The sequence below is a fragment of the Netta rufina genome (genome assembly GCF_964035555.1).
Source record: "Netta rufina genome assembly, chromosome: Z".
Lineage (NCBI taxonomy): Eukaryota > Metazoa > Chordata > Aves > Anseriformes > Anatidae > Netta > Netta rufina.
In genome coordinates, this window is record NC_140126.1 from 58734036 (window position 1) to 58755968 (window position 21933).

The following is a 21933-nucleotide window of genomic DNA, read 5'->3' on the forward strand; positions in this document are numbered from 1 at the left end:
ACTATTATGCTATAAGCTAACACTACCATTTTCATGGAGTTAATAGCATGACTAACTGCATTTTCTAGCAACTGGCCTATATAATTTCTACAGATATACAGAACGTATGTGTCATTCAGTTTAAGCCTTTTCCTCACCACTACCAATTACCAGAACTTCAAGGTTTGGGTGGATCACCATTTCACAGTAAGAAAGAGAATTAAACAATTCTCTCATAAGAGAATTAAAATTTTGCGTTAGGTATAATTCCTAATGATGTGACAACTGAAGTCTACAGCTGCAGCATTGACATTTAATTTTTCATACTCAACACAAAAAGGCTTATCAGCCAGTACTGGGTAACCCTAAAGAAAACAGATGTATAGACTCAGACAGGTGTTCTCCAAAACATTTTAATATAATCTGCATTTGGAGCCTAAATGGAGTATGAGCAGAGAAATGTGTTTGTTATTCCTTTTTAACATTACTGTTAAAGCTAAATTATTTCACGTAAAAAATTAACTGCAGTATTTCCATACATGGAACTAGCCCTGCACAGGAAAATTTGTGGTAGAATGAAACACAAAATTAGTTAAAACCAAACAAACAGTAACTTTTCATTCTGCCCTCACTGAGGGTTCAACAATTACATTCACGCCCAAACCCCAACAGTTAAGGACAGTCTAATAGGTCTCCCATTAATTTCCTCAAAATTACTTTGAAACATTAAATACCACTTGACTTTATTGCAGTCGAAAAAGATTGAAATTAGTGTTAATTTTATGTAGTCATATTTGTGAACATTTTAGAGCATAGCATGCATTTCACTTGGTGTATTTCAAAGCGTGTGGAAGCTCTTTCAACATATCTTGCCACTATCACCTTGCAGTTGATATAAAACTGAGGAGAGGCACGTTTTCCCTAGAAAGGTTCTTATCCTTTTTTAAAAAAAATTGCAAGGATTTTGCTATGGCATTCTATTTTTTTTTTTTTTAAGTGATTTCTGTGTTGTTTTTTTTTTTAGTGTTTTGTAAAAATGGAAAGAGTTTAATTTTAACCAGTTGCAAAACATTTGTTAAAAGAGAACTTTTTGAGAACTACAGAAATGTACAAAATTACTTCATAACCAGGGACTGCTGTGAAGTATATATGGAAAAGGAACCACGCTGTTGCCTTGCCGTTCAGAAAGTGCCATTACACCACACTTAACAAACAGAACACATACAAGAGGCAACTCAAACCTTGTTACCAGAGTAAGTGATAAAAAAAACAGGAAGAGAACTTTAGGATTTGGTAGGAACAGCATTTATTTTTTATTAGAGTATTCTTCATCTACCTGGCTGAAGTATTTCAGTTGAAGTCCAAGATGATTGGACAAAAAAATGAGTATTTTTATCCCCATACCCTCCTTCCAATCCCCAAATGCACCTTAAGAGGTCTCAACAAGCAAGGAGGTATCACTGTATTTAGGGAACCACACTTGTAAACTGTTTAATCAATTTTAAAACCTGTTTCACCTCTGCAGGCCACACATTTTTTTCCACAGTGTTCTCAATGTGTTCATGCGTTGGTAGCTCAGAAACAGTGCTTTCATCACAGAAAAGCCCAAATACAAAGAAAAGAAAGTTAAAAGTGACAAAGATTATTTGTGTTCTGAGTGCTTTTTAGTTCCCTGTCCTGACCACAGTGAGTTCAGCTAGCAGTACTACTGTGTTTAACATCAGCATGTTTCACTGAAAACATCTTAACAGCCACCTCTGAACAAGTAACAAGACTAAAAGTAAAACAAACAAAATACCTGGTCCATGACATTGTTATCTACTACTGCAGTGGAGACAACACTGGGCTGAAACAAGGGCCATGGGGGCAAATCTGTTACTACCCATTAGCACTGGCATCTCAGACAGGGGGTGCTGTCCTGACCCACCTTCCTAATCAGCAAATCCTGAACTAATCCCCTGCATATTACCAACACAGGCTCTGTACTGATCTCTTTTAAAAATAAAGTAAGAAGTTAAAGAGTAACATAAGCACACCAGGCTATGGAAATGGAATTAAATGCACGAACTCATCCACCTGGAGACCTAAGTCTGCACATCTGACAAAACCGCCACTTAAGAGTTCAGCAAACAGCCTCAAGACTGTGAAAAATTAACTTCTAAATGGATGTGATACACCACAAGATTGATGCATGCTGGTAGATACTTAGACAGAACTACGTACAATAAATCAGTACTTCTATTATGTGTTAGTTCTTAGAAAGAAGAAAAGCAAGCAGTTAACAGAATAGGCCCTCCCTGTAAGACTTAACATTTCTCACTAGATTTATGTATTTTTAATAGTGATATGCTTTCTCCTGGAAATGTCTTCCATTCAAAGATTTGCTAACAATTAATTTTTAGGTTATATTTCTGGACTCAATATCCAACTAACTAATTTTAAACAGGATATTAGACTGTTATAAAGACAGAAATTTAAACTAAAACCATTAAGGAGCAGACAGATTCCAGAGTACAAAATTCTGAAGATCTAAGAATTCCTTTTTCTTTGACCTATAGAAAGAGAAGTATTTTTGAGAACTGCTTTGATGTGGACCACTTCTACTGTGGTGTGATTTCTTAACTACCCCTGCTTACAAAGTAATAGATAAGCATAGGAAGTTAGAAAATAAGGAATACAAAAATCAAACTACTGTTCTCACAAGTGACAACTTGAGTGGCATGTGTTTTAATTGTACGGAATCAGAAAAATCCAGCCAATTGAATAGAAACTTACTGCTGCGTATTTGCAAGAGGAACAGGATTTCCTCATTCTCAGAATTTCATAGGATGTACACATGGCATGGGACACACAGGTGAAAGATGCTTCAAAATACAGTCTAAAAGTGGCAATACATCAACAGCACTTTCAACATAGCTTTGTTTAAAACCATCCTAGCATGTTCCTCAAGAATGGCTAAACTAACAGGTGCACTAATAGGAACCCTGAAATAGCCAAAAAACAAGGAAGAACTATTCTCAGATGCACTCAAGATATACTCCTCCTCAACCTAATTCACGAAAGACAAAAATGTTCCAACATCAAATCAGAAGTAAAAATTGAAAATGGCCCTCCTATAACAGCTTCGCCTTTATCTAATTAATTTGGCTTTTAAATATCTATATAAAACTGACAAAAGCCTAAATCAACTTGCTGAATTTCTGGAGCAAGAAACCCATAGGTATGCTTACAACCTACCACTGAGATGACACCTCAAGTCAACAATATCCAAAATGCTAGGCCACTAACCTCGCAAGTAAACTGTATTCTACTCAACAGAACTGAATTTAAGACATTTGCAGGGCTAATGTGCCATTATATACTCTGCTATTAATCAACAGTAAAGTGCTGAATTGTATGAATTACCTGAATTGCACTCACGTTTATGATCTTCAGTTATAGATTTCTTATCAAGTCAAAAGAGCCCTTTCTGTTGTAAAAGCTAAGCTGTTGTGCAAATATTATAAAAATAGGTACTTTAATCAGGAGCTATATACACAACAGAACTTCAGCTTTTCTTTAAGTACAGCTGACACAGTAGAGATGTAAAATTCATGCAAATATTTATAAAGATATTTAAAAATGAAGAAAAAGGGACACTTCTATAGAACTTCCAATACCCTGGCATACAGCCACTTACTATGTTATAATTATATTAGATGATGTCTAGATCTGGACTGAAAAGCATCATGCCACCAACATGCTTTAGTTTCTTTTGTAGCTAAAGTTGATTTGTAAATTTAAACTACAGCATACATTTGATCTACTTCTCATTAAAGTGTATCATTAAGTTTGAGGTTTAACTTTGAGCAAACTTCACATCTAGTCACATAACCAGCACAAGCAAGACAGTAGTGCAAAGGGGAAGCCGTCAGTTGTACACAGCGAGGACCCTTCCCCTAACTGCACGATGCAACAGAACAATTTTCAGATTTAAAATTCAAGTGGGTTACCATGAGAAAATGGGATTTTCTTCTCCCAAATTTAGTACAAATTCCAGAGGATCAAGAGGAAAGCAACCTCAGTAACAGCACTCAAAAAAGTCAAACCCAAGTTTGGAGAACTGGTAAGTAGCTCCAAAATTTGTCATGCTATGAAGACAGCATTCTCAAAAAGAGGTCCAAACAAACTGCAAAACAAAACTGACATTTAGGTCAAAATTGGCCAACTGCTGCATAGAAATATGCTCACACACAACAGTCATGATTAAGCCAGTGCATAGAGAAGATAAAAGCACTTATGGTAGTTGCAAATGTTAACAAGTCCATCCAACTTCAACAGTTCAGCAATGAGTCCATAGAAAAAGAATAGAGTAGAGTAGAAATGCTCAAGCAAAACCAAAAAAAGATGACCTTCCAACTGTATAAAATCCACATTAACAGTTATAGTATAAAGACATCAGTGGAAAATACTCAACTCAGTCCCAAACACCCAACAGGCAAATAAGACCAGAATAGACAAGCCTTTGGCAGACAATTTTAAGAGTCTAAATATGGCATTACATTTCTAATTAACCCACAAAATATATTATATGGCATATATTAAATACTGGGTAACCAACTCTGCAGATCTGATGCTAACAACACTTTAGCCAATGAAAGCAAGATGGAGAAAGCTAAGGGAACGCTGGTGTACCACAACAGTGCTCAAGGAAAACACAGTCACCAAATCGTGCTTCAAAAACAGTACTCTGGGGCTCCGCGCTATCATCTGTGGAGCAAAACAAAGTCCTCTAGTTTTTCAGGGATGTGGCCTGTGTAGTATATGTTATGATTCGCTATAACACGAGCAGCCAGGCACTGCAACGTAGTATGATTTATGGGCTGGATTAAATTCTTTGCTATTTCCTTCTCATCCAGCAAATCGCTAGCAGTTTGTTTATGTGAGTTTGTGGCATCGAAGTGTGAACCTGACTTGATGAGAAGATTCATGATGTCTGGATGGTTGTTCAGTGCAGCAATGTGTAACGGACTGTTGTTATCAGAGTCTCTGACATTTACATCAGCACCACATTCCACCAGGATAGCAGTAACTTGTAGAGAAGGGAATTTACAAACTGGGTAGCGACCCACACATGTAGTATTATTGTCAACAGCAAGGTGAAGCGGACTGAAGTTATTTTTCCCTCTAGGCTGAAGCTTAAGAAACCTGTAAATAGTCTGTTTCTTAAAATACTCCTGTTCTGAGCTGCAAGGTACTTTCTCCAACAAGCAGATTAAATGCAAAATAATGGATAGGGCTTTGTTCAACTGTATTGGATCGGGAGGACACTGGGTTTGTTTCATGGCCCGCTCTATTTCTAGGACACTTTTGCACAGTATGCCCATCAGATCATCAAAGGTAACAGTAGTGCCCAGTAGGCCTTTTGCCCTATCCTGCAGCATGAAGGAGAAAAGCTCAGCAAACGACAGCAAACTGCTGGCCGTCATAGGGCTCAGCGGATCTAAGTTGTTCTGCTGCATGTCCAAAGCGTATTTCCATAAGTTGATGCAACGCTTAAAGTTTCCAGAGTCTGCATAGACAGCACCTCTGTATCTAATGTAGTAGGATGTATCTGGGTGAGAAGGGCCAAGAATACGTTCTCTAATCAATAGTGCCTGCATTCTCATTTCGTCAGGGTCTGCAATAAGATTTTCTAGCTCTTCTGAGCTGTTTACCTCTTTAGCATAATCATAGGCCATAATTAGTGTTTGTGGCACAGGTTTGCTCAGGATATTAGTCCTGTCACTGTATCTCATCTCCATAGCTCGCTTCCAGTATTTCAAAGCACCAAGCAGATCTCTCTTTTTGTCCACAAACGTTGCTCCTAGAAGTTCCAGGGCATTTATGCATTCAGCCTTACTGGTCTGTACGTGCTGGGTCAGAAAGTCCACGATATTTGTGTGGCCTGTCACACTAGCTGACAGCAGGGGAGTCATTCCATAACCATCCTTTTCCATTTTAGCACAATACTTGAGAAGCATCTTCATGATCTCCAAACTTCCAGATTCTGCACAATCGTGTAATGCAGTGTTTCCTAGTAAGAGAAAAAAAATCAATTACACAAACAATTAAATTATAGCCTAAATCCAGCAACGTTAAGTGTTAAAAAAAAAAAAAAATACTTTGACATCTATGGACTATGAAAGGCTTAAATGAAAAGTTAAATATTTAAGATTGACTAAAATACCAAGGCTACAGGGAAGTTAAATCAAAATGTTTGATATTTTATTACCTGAAAGATTTAAACAGGTCTTAAGATCCTTTGTCTCATTACTCAAAAAAAAAAAAAAAACCACACAACAAAACAGAGTAAAAACAGAGTCCTCCCTTACATACGAGATTTTTTTTAATCTGCTTTCAAATATGAAACAGAAACCTAAGCTTGCTAATCTCCATGTTGTTGTATTTTTCCTTCTCCCCTCATCAAGTTTCCTTCCTCCATATCTCTAGACATAATTAAAAATGTGATCTGCATGAAAATTAAAGCTGGGCTAACTCAACAAGAAGAAAAAAAATGTCTTCAGCACAACATGCAGCCATCTATCTTGTGTCTTATCATTTACATTCAGATTATTCTTCTTAAGCCTGTCATTGCACATTCTCTAATTTAAAGGCACTCCAGTACTAACAGTGTGTTGAGATTTCTTGCAAGCACTAAAGCCACTTCACTGAAAATCACGTACACAGCAAATCAGAAAGAAAACATCAGGCACAACAGTTAAATATTTAGCTATTATGATTCAAATAGATGAAAATTTTGTTCTGTTTCAAATATGAGCACTTCACTGGAAGAGAAGGGAAGAAGACGGATGACAAGCTCTCCCGATCCTCTCCCAGCATAAAGCCTCATGCCACTGGTTGTTCTTAAACCACACAATTGAAACCCACCTTGTTCTTCATACATATTATATGTACTACAGATTCAGGCTTACCAACTTTTCAACCTCCCACTAAATCAACAAGAAATAATTTACAGAAGGCTCGTGTAACTACCCACCACCCCCTCCATTAATTTTTCTTACATATCAGCACTGCAAAATCCTAGTTAACTGGTTATCAGACCATCCATTTCTGTTACACTGTCAGCAAGTTTCTGCAGTTTCAAATGAGACCTTATCCAAAGGCTGTCTGTCCATTTATAGTCATCGACTTTTGCCTTTAAAAACTGCAAGAAAGGTTTCCTAAAACTTCCTTATTTGAATTTTTGGCAGGCTTTTTTATGCCAAAAAGACAGTGATTTGCAGTCAGCTTTGCTGTTTCTAGATCTACAAGAGAACTACAGCAAGTTAGGAAATAAATTCTTGAAATCTTCAGCCAATGTTTGGGAAAGTCTGTATTTGTAGATACACAGCCTACTAATCTAAACAGCTTAGTTTACCTTCGTACTTTTTTTTTTTTCCTGGGATCTGCTCTCTACAACGTGCAATTCATTCTTATTACCTAGCCAATGAAACAAATCAAAAGCATGTCTGAAATCTGTCTTAAGAGCTGAACGCTGCATGTAGACAAACTAAATGGAGTTTTACCTCCATTTTGTTTTCTGCTAGCACATCCTTCTGTTGACTTAAATATAATAAATTCAAATACAGAACATTTGAAGTTGGTATGTGTATGTCTCTATATATCAAGAAAAAAAGATTAATAGTTATGAAATACATTTCAGAAATCGATATCTTCCTTTCCCATTTCAATTCTAGGAACCTCCTGTAGATCTATACAAATAATGTTAACATCTTCTAGCTTTTTAGTATGTGACTTCGTGGACTCCCCCCCCCCTTTTTTTTTTTTTTTCCTAACAGGGCACAGTAAGAGGATATGAAGTTGAAAAATGAAGAAAAATCCCAGAAAAGCAAAATTGAGAAGTATATGCTCAAACCACCATGATTGTCCTCTAAATTCACAAAGCAGAACCAGATACAGAGTCACAATGTAAACTTGTATTCTCTCTTTTGAGTTAGCTTATTGTGTAGTAATCTGCTTTTATCTGTTGATATGACCCCAAGACAAGAAAATATTTATTGAACACCTCAAGTTTTTGACAAGTGACAGACAGGTAAAAAGCAGGAGGGTGTGACTAAGGCTCTAGTGGGGGAACTGAGGCCAAGGTCTGTGTACCCATTAGAACACTTTAACCTAAACATACTTCTGCTATCCACAAAAACTTTCTCAAAGGTTTACATGTAAATCAGTCTGCTGCTCCTTACTCTGACTAATTTGTGGACCATCTGAGGAAGGACTAAGAGCACATTAAGACCTTGTTGCTTCCACTCGCAGTAACCAGAACAGTGAAAAGGAGGAACAGTAGCTATTCAGGACAATCTTGATTCAAACACACCATATTTACCTGCCACACTGATCAAATCCATACAAAAGATGTGCAAAGAGCTATTTTCAAAAGCTGAAATTTAATAGGTTTTTGCAGTTATAGCAGAAAGACAACTACAGACCTATTATATCCATCAACCAGCATTAAGTGCAAGTTTCAAACAAAACAAACCAAGAAAACAACAAACAAAATAATGTAACATTAATTCATAGTTTCCTTGACTTGCAATATATTATTTTCCTGATAAATTTTGCAATAGCTGCCAATTATTTTATTATCACTTCTTAAAAAGTAAACAGAGGATGACACCCAACACAAAGTGGCATCTGAAATTATCTATTAGATCAAGACTTGTGAAACTAAATCCAGGTCATACAGCGGCAAGTGATTTTCAAATGTTAATACCTTAGGCAATTATTGTCAGTAACGGAGAGTTTGAAGTCAGGACTGGTTTGCTCACACTACAGCCTCTACCAAGACTAACAAAGATTTCAACCACAAGAACATATTTTTCCAAATTCAGATAGGTTAGAAGTTTGGCACACGTAGTTTATCAAATGTCATCTCCTCTCTCTGTACCTCAGTATTGACAGGCATGAGACCTTCAAATTCCCAAGATGGAATGAGGTCACGAGCAAACACACAAGAGGAACTTGCCAAAATACACACGTTATGCAATTCTTCTTGCTGTGCTGGGGAAATCCAGTTAAAACGCAACTACAGCGCCCAAAGTGCTGCTCCCTGGGCTGTCGGCACTCCAGTGTTTTGTGATGGCAGCAAAGCCAGACAAGTCTGGGTGCCGGCTGAGCCGTCAGCTAATGCAGCCATTTCAGGGGGTGTTCAAGTCCACATCCCATCCTTCACAGCAGAGCTCCACAACACTGGAATCGGCACCTGCTTTCTACCTTCAGGTCAACGTTTTTAGGAAATTAAAAGAAGTCATAACACAGAAGTATGTTAACGACAACTCACACAAAACACCAGAGCATCACCAGAGTTCTTTCAATGCTTTGACAATTAATTCACTTTGCTGGCTTTGACAATTGAATCCATGGTAGCTATTCACACCACGCACTGCAGATCCATCACCACATAATGCCGCTCTTGAAACTCTTACCAGTTGCCAGGCTTATATGCTATGACACATTAACACTAATACCACACACTAAGCTTAGCCACCGCCTGGGTAAATTCAGGTCCAATCCAGCAACTTAGAACGTCAAAAAGTTAAAGCACAGCCTTGCAGGACATGTGGGAGTATGCCTAGAACCCCAAGAACTTCACTAATCTTTCCAATCAGACTGTCCTTCATTAGAAAAAATATAATGTTAGTATTACAATTGACTTAAACAGTAGTTACTGCCAGCATTATCAGAATCAGGGTATTTTTTTCTAGCTCCCTACACAGCAGTAGCCCTTGGTGACCAGAGCTATTTCTAACAATGGGCAGACTGAAAAAGGAAGACCATCACCACTAACTTTCAGCCACTGCACCTCACTTAGTTTGACTGGATGGTGTAAGTACTGCAGTAGAAAGGAAATACTGCAGTACTTGAGAGATGTGGCAGTGGCCTTACAGATAATATGTCTACATTCCACATACTGCCCAGGAGTTGAACAGTTGAAATAAATGAACCATTATTATGAATTTAAAAATTTCATCCATTTCAGAAACACTATCTGGTTTACAGTTACAGGAATAAACAGTGGCTAAACATTATCTATGCATTTCAGAAGCCAATCAGTCTTTTTGTAATGTATCTACTGCTGTATTAAAAAGGAAAAAGATTGAAAGTAAGGAAGTTATTTGAAAGTTATTCCCTGATAAGCATTTTTCTAAAGGACAAATAACTTGAATTTGACCAACATCTTTGTTACGTGGCTTTGTTGTGGGTTTTCTTTATTGTTGTTAGTTGCTTTTTAATTGTGCATGAATAATTCAAAAAAGAATTCATTAGATTTTGTTAAACTACTTTCCATTCTGAAATAATCTGCGGGAATTTGATCACATATAGAAGACTGAGCCTTTCATGCTGCTTAATAATCAGCATCATTCTTGCATAGGAATGAAATTGGACTGGCAATGTTACAGTAGGCATAGTACTTCTCTGCTAGGAATTGAATGCCAGGATACTGCATTGCTAATACTGCTTATAAGCTGTTTCTATCTGTATAAAAAAAAAAAATCACTATTCACATTAGCTAATAACTTCCTCTAATTAAAAAGAACAACAAAATAAAAAGGGAATAACCATCATCTTCAGTCCTCCTAAATCTTGCAAGAACAGGTAAGGGAAAAAATTAGGATCAGTTGACATCGTAGCTGCACATTTCATTCTTTTGTCATAGTCCTTCCTTAAAAGTATTATGACTATTACACAATCACTACTATGTACCCCAGATTTAATTACCTAATTTTCCAGTATTACAAAAAGCTAATTGGGGTGGGGACTCAAATTTACAACGAGGTTGTGTCTTTCTGTGTCAAAACAAATAATTCCCAAAACAGACTGGTAGCTTGTGACACAGCAATGAAAGAAAAACAACGACAAAGTGATTTGACTTGATTTGCAAACAATATCAAGTACGTCCACTTCTTTATTACATTTTTAATATATGGAATATTACTTCCTTATTTAATAAATAAATAAATAATGCCTGATCAGATTTCTGGGTAGTAAAATTTATTATCAGTCTGATTTCATATCCGGGATCTGTTCCTGAAAATAAACACAGAGCTGTTCAACATTAGATAGAGGAGAGAAAAGATTTGATTGACCAGCGTGTAAAACCAGCCAGATACATCTATTTTTGCAGCCTTACAGATAAAATTAATCACTCTTTTAAAAGTGAAGCTGTTCATGTAACACTGATTTTCAACACCGCACTGGAAGCAATTAAATCCTTCAGCAGCTGTACTTTTTTTAAAGAAATATGTATTGATATTTACTTACAAATGTGGACAGCGCACACAAATCCCTTTTACATCCTTACACTCAGTAAGCATAACAAAGAAAAGCTAAAGGTATGTCTTCCCTTCAAGAAGAAATCAAGTAAAAATTGCAAAGCATTGCTAACCTCAACAAGTTTTAATCTACTTTCCACATTCTGTAAAAGAATAATTGCTCCCCTTGCTCACAAAATTATTTCAGGATAACTTGTACCATCAAGATTCACAACGCAAAGCTCATTTCTAACCATTTAATTTCAACATAATCTCCTTTTTAGTTGAAATAAAGAAGAAATATTTGTTTAAACTCTTTCCTTATTTAATCTTCCTTATTTTATTTACAGACATTTGTACTGAAGTTTTCACATACCATCACACACAAAATATCCACAAAATGCAGTGCACTGTGTCATGCAATATTAACCAAAAAAGGAAAAAAAACAACCCAACCAAAATAATAACTAAAAAAAAGGCACAGGACACTTTTAGAGCAAGGCCTTTACTCACAGGGGAAAAAAAAAAAATCTGTTTAGCTTTTGTTTCCACAAAAAATGAATCTTGGCAAGTATACAAGACAAAAATAAAAAAAGAAAAAAAAAAGAAGAGAACAAACCTGTCAGACTCCTTAATGTTTACTGCAAGGGAAAATTAATTATTTTTAATGCATACGAAACCCCACTTTTTCCTCTATGATCAGAGTGAATCTACCTAATCCCTGTATTTCTTAGCCTAATTCTGTAAAAGATTTTCTCCTTCCCAAGAGGTTTGAGCATTATGCTTCCCAGTCTCCCACACAAACAATAACACGGAAACAGCAGTAGCCCTTGTCACAGCACCGCTGCATGTATAACCTTGATAAACTACCTGCAGTGACTGAGGTCCGTACGCTTCTGGAGCTCCCAAACTGAGCAAGCAAAGTGAACAAGCCTCATCCTTTGTGCTATGTTATAAAGCTATTCTAATATATGCTAATATGCGCTGTATGTAGTATAACTTAACAAGATTTTGAATTACAGTGTTGTTTTGCATTTTCAGAATGCATGCTTTCCTCCAACTGCTACAGTATGGTGGTACAGAGGACCATAAATGACAAAAACTGTGCTATCAACTGAGCATTCCTGTGCAGATCTCAAGAGGATCCTAGCGGAATGCCTTGTCCAGCAGTTCTTACAGCATTTTCTAATACTTCAGAGGGGGAAAAACTAGTCTTGTAGCTAGCAGATGTGTCTGCTAACAACAGGAGGGGGACTGGGTTAGTGAAGACCATCAGTAAAACACAGGAATATGACGCTGAAGACAGAGACCACATTCCAAGAGGCTGAGCAATGGAAAGAGTTACAAGCCATGTTCAGAAAAAACAAAACAAAACAAAAAAAACACCTCCCTTTCAAGAAGATACTCTGGAAAAAAGAGTCCTTATTCCCCATGCCATTAAAACCATCCAGGCTATCACTGCTTGTGTACCTTATCTATTATTCAACTTCTTAATTGCAGAAAAGGAAGGAACAAATCTACATTATTGCAGCAGGCCTGGAAGAAGAGGATGAAGAATAATGCAGATTATCAAAACGTGCATAGCCCACGCTCATGAAGCGAGACCTACGTGTTTTGTCTGGAGTCAGAAGTACAAGATCTCTTTTAAATGGTCTGCAAGCAAAGTAGTTTTTTGGGGCAATTACGAAATACTTTAATTTAAATATAAAATCCAGTTCTGACAAACACAACCCGATGTATATCAACAAGAAAGCTCAAATCTGTAGTCTGAAGGCATGGCCAAGACTGCTACCACCTGAATTACAACAGCAAGCATTTTCTTTCCTGTGCTGACCTGCTGGCCTCAAGACGACTGTGCACAGAAATACGTCAGTGAAACTGTATTGAGGAATCCAGAGGACTGTTCCAATGCTGTCAGACAGCATTTAACTTGCAGATTGCTGGCAAGATTGGCCATGCAGACGAACAGAAAACCGCACGCAGCAACAACGCAGAAGCTTCCCTCCTCAGGGGAAAGGGCTACCTCTTGGGTTCCACCTCCTCAGGAGAAAAACTCAGGTTTCTGCTACCGTAGCATTTATTACCCATGCTGTTCCTCCTTTTAAGAGCAACGTAAGAACTTTGGGATGTAAGAGTTGTTTGTTTTTTAAAATAATAATTAGCTATTTTAGACATTTTATACCATTAAAACTTATTAAGATTTGTTACTTTTAGTTTGTAGCTTCTCCAAACAGGAGTAACATCTCTGAGAAGCCTCTGAATTAGGAAGATTAAGCTGAATTAACTCACTTGAGAAGCGTTGCTTTGGCTGTTTTTGCTTTTACTAAAAAGTAAGAAAAATAAAAGATACCTGCAGGTATCTCTGTTATTTCCCATAGCTCTAATAGGGAAAAAAAACACCCTTCATAACACACTTATGACTTTTCCCACCCCTCGTTTATGTGGTTTGTGTAACCTAATTTTTTTTTCTTAGTCTTTTGTTTTCATTTTTGTTGCCTACATTCCTCACAGAACTTTCGGGCAACTGTGAGAGTCAGATCTGCACAAAATCAGATGAAAGCCAACAAAATGCTCATATTTTAAATACAGAACTACAGCCCATTTTTCCCAGTACTGTACTTACATACCCCAAACAACCTGTTACTGCCTTCTTCAACACCTTCTCCTGAGAGACAGCACCAGACCTACACCTCACCTCATTGTAGCCTGTTACCTGACTCAGACTCTGAAGTTTTTATGGATGCCCTAATCACGCCCTAGATGTACTTTTGCACTTCCCTAACTCTCCTTCAAGAGCCTTTGTGTTCTGAGTTTCAGTAGTCCTAAACACTGTTGCAGCATTTTACCCATATTTTAGAATTAGAATTTCACTACGTTTTTCAGCTGCTCTTTTACACCCTGCCTCAGCAGTCATCCAGATTTTTAGTAATCTGTGACCATACCAATTTTTTCATCTGAACGTATTTTGAAGTTTCCCTGGAACTATCAACATAAACATCTTTATACCTTTCCCAGCCCTAGAATTTCCCAGTTACAGAAATGTGAATAAAATCCTACCTTACAATATCAAATTCCGGTGTAAAAAAACACAATGGGTGGTTCAAACCCTTTCCTGGTTTTGAGAATAACTGGAAAACAATCTGTAATTGCCTCCCACAACAGCACTTTTCCAAAGGTACCTCTACGAAAGCTCCATAGCTTTGTTCCTGTGAAGAGCTCTGTAGTTCTAATTGCTGAAAAAAATTCTATTAGGTAAAGCTTTTACTTCTTTCACAGATAGGGGCTTCCCCCTGAATGGCCCAGGAGACAGCCCCTCTAAAGTTCAGATACAGGGACTGCAACAAGTTTTCCTACTCCAGAGCAGACCACTCAAGTTCTTTTTACCTCCTTACTACACCACCCCTATTCTTTGTCTGTTCTTTAATGAACAGCTGGGTGAAGCAAAAAAATGAAAATAACTTTCATTTGAGACTTTGAGACCAGAGACTTTGAGGGGGAATGTGACAGTATAGAATAAATCCTGTTGGAAACACTCATTTTGAAACTAGCTGCTACTGAGCATTTTTTGCAAAACAAAGTTCAGAAGGTGAGCTGTCGAGCCTCAGCCACCACAACACCCATACCGCTGTAAAATTTAAGGCTACCCAGTTTGGCTCAGTTCTTTGTCTTTCCGCAGCTGACATTCACTTTCAGGTTTTACAGTAGTTACTTTCTCTCTTCCTCTACCTTGTCACTGCTTATTTAATAAGTTCAGAGATCAGACAGGCTTAAGACATCAAAAAGAAGAAGAACGCTCCTATCACATGAGAGAGGATTTCCAAACACAAAAAGGCAAACCACACCTGACCAATAGGTAACATTTACACACATCCATTTGTGCGCTCTGCAGTTCAAAGTATAAAATTAATTTTAATCATCTAAAACATATCCAATCCAACTTCTTTATTTTTAATCAGTAAGGATTGGTTATACCTTGGGAACTTTTGGTTAAGTGCTCAAGATGCGAGTCACACCAGAAACTAAAAGAAGCATAGAGAGGAAGGAATTAAGATAATAAAGAAACTGAGAGCGATGAGAAAATCTTTAGGAAAGCACATCTGCCTTCAAGTATTTAAGCAAAGAAACAAGAAAAACTAATGCAGTAGAAAAGTAAATAAGAAGGACGAATAAATTAAAGCCTACTCTACTGACACAAAATGAAAGAAGAGCCACAGATTTTTTCTTTCCCTGTTACATCAGAGGCTTAACAGCTCTGTTCTACCCATACCTTTCGTATGAAAGAATATGTTCAAAAAAAGGACGCACATTTTATGCTTAGCTTGTTATTCCACTAACCCTGTCTAGAAAAGAAATGACATTTTTGTCCTATCACAAGTCCATGATGATTCATAAGCAAACTTAAATCCTTACAAAGGAAGATTTATTTTGCTCTGCCCACCTCTATGACAAATCGGTAGTTTATCTTGCTTTACATTAACCCCGCATATCTGATGATTTGCTGAAAGAAAGCATACTTAGCTGAGCAGCTTTTTCAAAGAGATCACCCTCACATTTGGTATTTAACAGTATCGTATAATAATCTAAACATAAAGTAAATTTTGACATAAATCAACTGTATAGTATCCTGTTACACATGTAATTTAGCCTTAAACAGACAAAGTATTTTGTTACAATAATAACTAGTAACATATATGTAAAAAATAAACTGCTGAAACACAATCCTGCCTCAGTGAGTTAAAAATTAACTGTAACCTGAAATACTTGGCATGCTTTTTAGGCCAGTATCACATTCACCTAAGAGTCCAACTTGTGAAGAAAAAAAAAGAGTGGTTAAACCAAGAAGCCCACAAAACTACAATCACAACCAAGTGAGAGAAACTGTCACTTTGACGGAATAATTGCAAAACACGGGCAGAGACACGTCCTTAGTGATCTGTGCAACCCTGGAAGTCCTTCTGTTGCAGTCATAGTCACCTGAAGCCTCATTTCTTTAATCCTAATACGTGTTTTTGTTTTGACGTGGAAAATGAAGGGCCCAAAAGGATTCAAGAATTTGAAGGGAGAGGTGGGTGAAGAGCAAAAGTAGTTACTCATTTCCAAAGTAGAAAATATTTTTTCTTCTTTGTGAGTCTTTCCACACTATAGTCTTAGTGGCATAAGCCAGTTTTAAGTACAGCCTGTTTGTTTGTTTGAAGAAACAGCATGAAAACAAATATATGCTTGGACCGTACTACTACACAAACAGACAAGCGTTTACACAGCTTTACACAAAAAATATTACACAGCTTACACAAAGTTTATTAGCTTTTCCCATGTTCGTATGACTTTAAGAATTTGAAGCCTAAAATTAATCAATTTAGAAAGAAGTTACGCAGTCACTGTTAACAAGGAAGTATGCTGAAAAAAAACACACAGTAGAAACACGGCTAAATATGCTTCATCTCTTACTCATCCACACGATGAGACTGGAAGAATATTTCTGGGTGCTCGCAGCCTCCTAAAGGAGGAGGAGGAGGGAGTTCTACCCCTCTTTACCACAAGGAAAATAAAGCAATCGACTTACCTTTAACGCTTTTCCTGTTGACATCAGCTCCCTTCTCGAGCAGATACTGGGCGATCTCCTTGTGGCCTTTGTAGCAGGAGATCATCAGGCAGGTGTGCCCGTGGCGGTTCGACACCTCCAGGTCCGCCTTGTGCTCCACCAGGTACTTCACGATCTCCAGGTGCCCGTCGAAGCAGGCGGCCCGCAGCGGGGTCGAGTTGGTCAGGGTGGTGTTGTTGACCGAGGCGCCGTGGTCCAGCAGGCACTGGACCACCTTCAGGTGGCCGGCGGCCGAGGCCGCCCAGAGCGGCGGGGCGCCCTCGATGGTCTCGCCGTCGAAGTTGACCGACCCGCCGACCTCGATGGAGGCGGCGCAGTGCTCCAGCAGGTACTCCACCATCTCAAGGTGACCGTAGCGGGCCGCCATCAGCAGCGGCGTGGCCCCGTTGGTCTTCTCCGACACCAGCACCGCCACCTCCTCCCGCGTCTTGCTGGCCAGCAGCTTGGAGAGCAGCCGCAGCTTGCCATCGCGGGCCGCGTTGAACACGGCCGTCTTCAGATCCATCGGGCCCCGCTCCGCCGCCGCTCCGCTCTGCCCCCTCACTGGCGGCACCACCGCCGCCCGCCGCCTCCTCGCGCCTGGGACATGGGGGGGGGACGACCGGGACAACGACGACGACAACAGCCCCCTGCGGCCTGCCGGCGACCTGCGGAGCACGCAGACGAGTCGCGACCGGCGAGTCGCGACAGACACCGCCCCCCCACCCCCCCTCAGAGCTCCCCTCAGAGCCCCCCGAGATGGCGGCGGGGCGCGCACCCTCCCGCTCCCCCCCGGTCCCCTTCGGCTCCCAACCACCGCCCAAGCCCAGCACCCAGCACCCAGCACCCTCCCCCCATAGCCCCCCATAGCCCCCCACAGCCCCGCCGGGCCCCGTGAGGCGCCCCCGGAGCCGCCGTTACCTCCCCGCGCCTCGCCTCGCCTCAGAGCGCAGCGCCCCGCCGCGCCGCCATGACAGCCCGACCGCCAGCCGCGGCCCTGCCAGCGGGCGCAGCGCAGCCCGAGGAAGTGTGGGGGGGCCAGCCCGCCGCAGCCAATGAGAGAGAGGCGCGGGCGCCCGCCAGCCAATGGAAAAAGGGAAGGGGGCGGGACTAGGCCGCCGCTCCGGCGCGGCGGGAGGGAGGGCTGCCCCGAATGGCGGCGGGCGGGGCCGGGAGGGGAGGGGCGGGGAAGGGCGGGGAGGGGAGGGGGCGGGAGCGGGGCCGCCATGGCGGGGCGCTCGCCTCAGGGCAGACCCCGCAGGGGGCAGCAGGACGGGCTCCTCGCCTCACGCCCGTGGAGGTAGTGGGCTGCCCGGCTCCAGGAGGCAGCAGGGGGCTGCCCGGCTGGAGCACAGCTCGGCAGGGCTCTGCCCTCCTGCCCCGCTCGCTCACAGCCCCGTGGCGGACATTTTGCTGCTGTATCCGCAGCCCTGGCTCCAAGGGTGTGAGGGAGAACATTGGGGGCACCACATCAACGCCTGATTTTTTCCTCTTTTTTTTTTTTTTTTTTTCATACAGAGTTTGTACAAACTCCGATTGAAACCATTCTGGGGCTCGCATTAGGTTTCCAGTCGGGGCGCCTGTTGTAAAGCACTAAATCACTTCACATTATCCATCCAGTTCTTTGTGTCCCAAAAGGGCAGAGGAGGACGAGTGCAGAGCTGTAGGTTCCCTTCTCCTCACATCAGCCCGTGCAAAGGAATGAACCAAAGAAAAACCTAACCCACACCTCAGCTCTTAGCTTAGGCACTGAAACCAATGTGTCTGTATTAACATGGAAATTTCTGCAAATTTTTGACCTTGCTTTTCATCATGGTCCAGGGGCACCCCCAGCGTGGCTGTACTTCTGCTAGGCCCTGAGCTAACACACATCTCCGTGATGCATATTGCAAGGAGCCATGCTCCAGGTGCTCTGTGTAGCTCATGTCCTGCCTTGGCTGTACCCAGTCCCCTACACCAGCCTGGCTGAGGGTGAGATCGGGAACTGTATTCTCAGGCTGGAGCAAGGGCTGATGAGGGTGGACACACACTGAGAGGTAGAGGTCTGGTCCCCAAGGACCTCATTTCAACAGGGTAATGAGCATCTCTGCCTGTGTGCCCAGGAGAGTAAGGATATCACATTGTTTCCAGAGATTCAGCTGAGCTGAGCTTTTACCTCCATAACCTCCTTGAAAACCATTCCAATATTTTGCACGCTGATTTTCTGTAGTCGTATTGAGAAATTGGAGAGAGAAATAAGAACATGATAATCCATTTAGTTCTAATTCTTAAAAATACTTGCACAGATCATGCCAATTTTCTATGCTATTAAACTATATATATGCACACATGCATGTATGTGTATATAATGGAGATGGTTTATAGGTTAACTTCCCTAAAATATGTACTGTGGTTTAGTGATGGAAATATACTACAGGGAACAGGTGCTGTTCCACGTGATATGGGTATTTCTGAAAGGTACAAACAAGGCAAGCTTGCAGATGGCCTTATATGCGTGCTTTTTAACAGCCTGAAGTGTCTGCTGAAATATTTCCTCTTCTCTCTCTCCATGGTCTCTGGTGCTAATTCAAGAGTCTGAAAGTACATTTACAGAAGTTGCAGTTCCCAGGGATTCTGACATCTCTGCTGTTAAAAGTGGTGGCAGATGTGCACCTAGCTTTAGGTCAGTATTTGCCGAGCTTGTCAAAACAGAATTTCCCTCTAAGAAGGCAAACTCAATTTTCTTCCTCTGCTGGCTACCTGTGAGGAGAAGCTAAACGAGCTGTGACTGTTCAGCCTGGAGGAAAGAAGACTTGGGGGGTGAAAGGAGATGTGGGGCTCTTTTCAGTGGCACCCAGTGCCAGCAGAAGAAGCACTGGGCACCAGCTGGGCACAGGAGGCTCCCTCTGAACACCAGGAGGGCCACTTTGCTGTGCAGGTGACCAAGCCCTGGCACAGGCTGCCCAGAGGCTGTGGGGTCTCCTCCCTGGGAAGATCTCCAGAAGACCCCTGGACATAGTGCTGGGCACCCTGCTCTGGGTGGCCCTGCTGGAGCAGGGGTTGGAGCAGTGGAGGTCCCCAACAACCTCAGCCCTGTTGTGACTGTGTGTTTCTGTGTCCTCCTAACATGCATTGTGAATGACCTGCACGCCTGAATTCGTGCATCCATTCATAAACTCCAGCTAGCCTGTGTGTGACCATATGTTTCCTCTCTGATGACAGTATTCTGGCTTTTTGGGAGAGGCTGCAGTAGGCTGCATAGCAGATCTGAAGCAGCAAAACCTGTAAATTTAACACAGCAGAAGTTGAACGTAACAAAAGCAACTGCCAAAAAGAAATTATCTCCCAGAGCAACATTTGCCACTTGCAAAATATTCTCACATTCATCAGTATGGTTGTTTCAAGGCATCAGTTGGCTAAGCTGTAGGTAGCAAATGGGTTAAAAATTAGCCTGCTGTGCCCTTACCATGCCATTATTAGACAGAGCCAGTGATGCTCATGCTGCTAGGCCAGGAGTGAACCATGCTCTGCTGTGGTGGGATCCTCCACCAAAGCAACACTGGGAATGCACAGTGGCTTCACATACAGGTGATTGGTGACACTAAACCTTTGCTCTGTTAAAATCTGGGTCGCGTCCCTGTGACACCACGGCCTCTCGTGTCCCGCAGGCTATACCTGTTCTGATATGTTACACAAGTGAAACCCCACAGGAGGCTGCTCACTGTCTCTGCGCTGCCCTCCTTTACCCCATCAGTATTGTCCTCCTGCTCTTTTCCCTCCTTTGCGCCCAGGCCAAGGCAAGGACAGACCTGACAGCGTTGGTGAAGATACACAGAACTGTAGTTAATAAACTCACGAGATTTCGACAGTGGGTGGAATAGAAAATACATAACATCCTCTGCTTTCTAAATATAGAACAGACATTTCACCCACCATGAAGCCTACCAGGCTAGAGGTGGCATTTGGCAATACGCATATTCAGCTCCCTCAGCTCATCAGAGCAGCCCCCTCCGATGATTCCCCAGAATACTTCCAGAAAAAGAAGGGAGCTGCGGCAGGCTCTGGGGAGTCCCAAGCGTTGGAAGCAAGCATCTCTGCGGTAAAGCTACTTCCCCGCAAGTAGGTGTCAGCAGAAGGGGTAAACCAGAGAAATGCTGCCTTTACCGAAAGCAATGAGGGACAAAAAAAAAAAAAAATAGAGCACCAGGCAGCGGCCACAATTGCGACACGGGTGTGTGGTGGTTTCTGCAGGAGCTGCGGGGTGGCTGGGAACACCCTGAGCATTCTGCTGCTACGCCAGCCCCGGACCTTGGCTGCAAGTGCCAGCGGTGCCCCTGCCTTTTAGCTGTCCCCAGCTGCCACCAGCAGTCAGCAGCAGCATCTTGCAACTTGGACAAGGCTGGTGACAAGGGCCATCAGCACACAGTGGTTTCTGGGTGTGTGGGTGTGTGCAGGAGTGGGTTTCTGCTCTCTTTTTCTGCCTTCGGACCATATACGCCAGCAGTGGGTCAGACACAAGCCTGCAGTCTCTCAACCCTGTGAGTCGCTTCCTATTAGACCACAGTGACTTTTCCGTGCATCTGCCTCTGACTGCAAGCTCCAGCTCACTGCAGGAGAAGCAGAGGGCGTGGGCCAGTTGGAAAGCCATTTCCAAGCCCGGCTTTGCTCTAGGTTAGGAGGCAGTGTTTTTTTTTTTTTTTTTTTTTTGTGACTTGGGGCTCAGCCATTGACTTTCTCAGTTCTCTTGTGCAGGGGTGTCTCCTCCACCTGTCTGTCTGGTCTGCTCAGAAAGACCGGTGACATTTCCAGGGCGGTTCTTCTCTTGGAGCTGCTGCTGGCCACGGAGAGCCCCAGACACCCAACCTGCCTGACCTAAACCCTCAGGACCCTCAGCAGCGTGCCAGAATGGTGCAGGCTGGAAGGGACCTCTGAGGATCATCCAGTCCAATCCCTTAGCCAGGGGTTTTGCATTTTTGAGCCAGTCTGCAGCAGACACCCCTGTAGATAGTTCCCTGCACATCTAGGCGGCCTGTTCTATTCCTCCAGCATATGAGCATCCACTCTTTTTTTATTTTTTTATTTTTTTTCTCCTGCAGATTAGGT

General features: G+C 41.6%; 1 protein-coding gene across 1 annotated transcript; it reads right to left on the reverse strand.

Moving 5' to 3' along the window:
* Positions 1 to 376: 376 nt before the first annotated feature.
* Positions 377 to 17861, reverse strand: FEM1C (fem-1 homolog C). The gene is made up of 3 exons (XM_084304728.1): positions 17773 to 17861; positions 16834 to 17519; positions 377 to 6034 (listed from the first exon to the last, which is right to left on the reverse strand). The coding sequence occupies exons 2-3, from the start codon at positions 17375 to 17377 to the stop codon at positions 4725 to 4727; spliced, it is 1854 nt and encodes a 617-aa protein (XP_084160854.1). The 5' UTR covers positions 17378 to 17519; positions 17773 to 17861; the 3' UTR covers positions 377 to 4724.
* Positions 17862 to 21933: the final 4072 nt, after the last annotated feature.

Excerpts from the sequence above, each read along its gene's own strand:
- FEM1C (XM_084304728.1), bottom strand. The coding sequence starts at position 17,377 with ATGGATCTGAAGACGGCCGTGTTCAACGCGGCCCGCGATGGCAAGCTG. Across the intron at positions 6,035-16,833 it reads CAACAGGAAAAGCGTTAAAG|GAAACACTGCATTACACGAT; the intron begins GTAAGTCGATTG and ends TTCTCTTACTAG.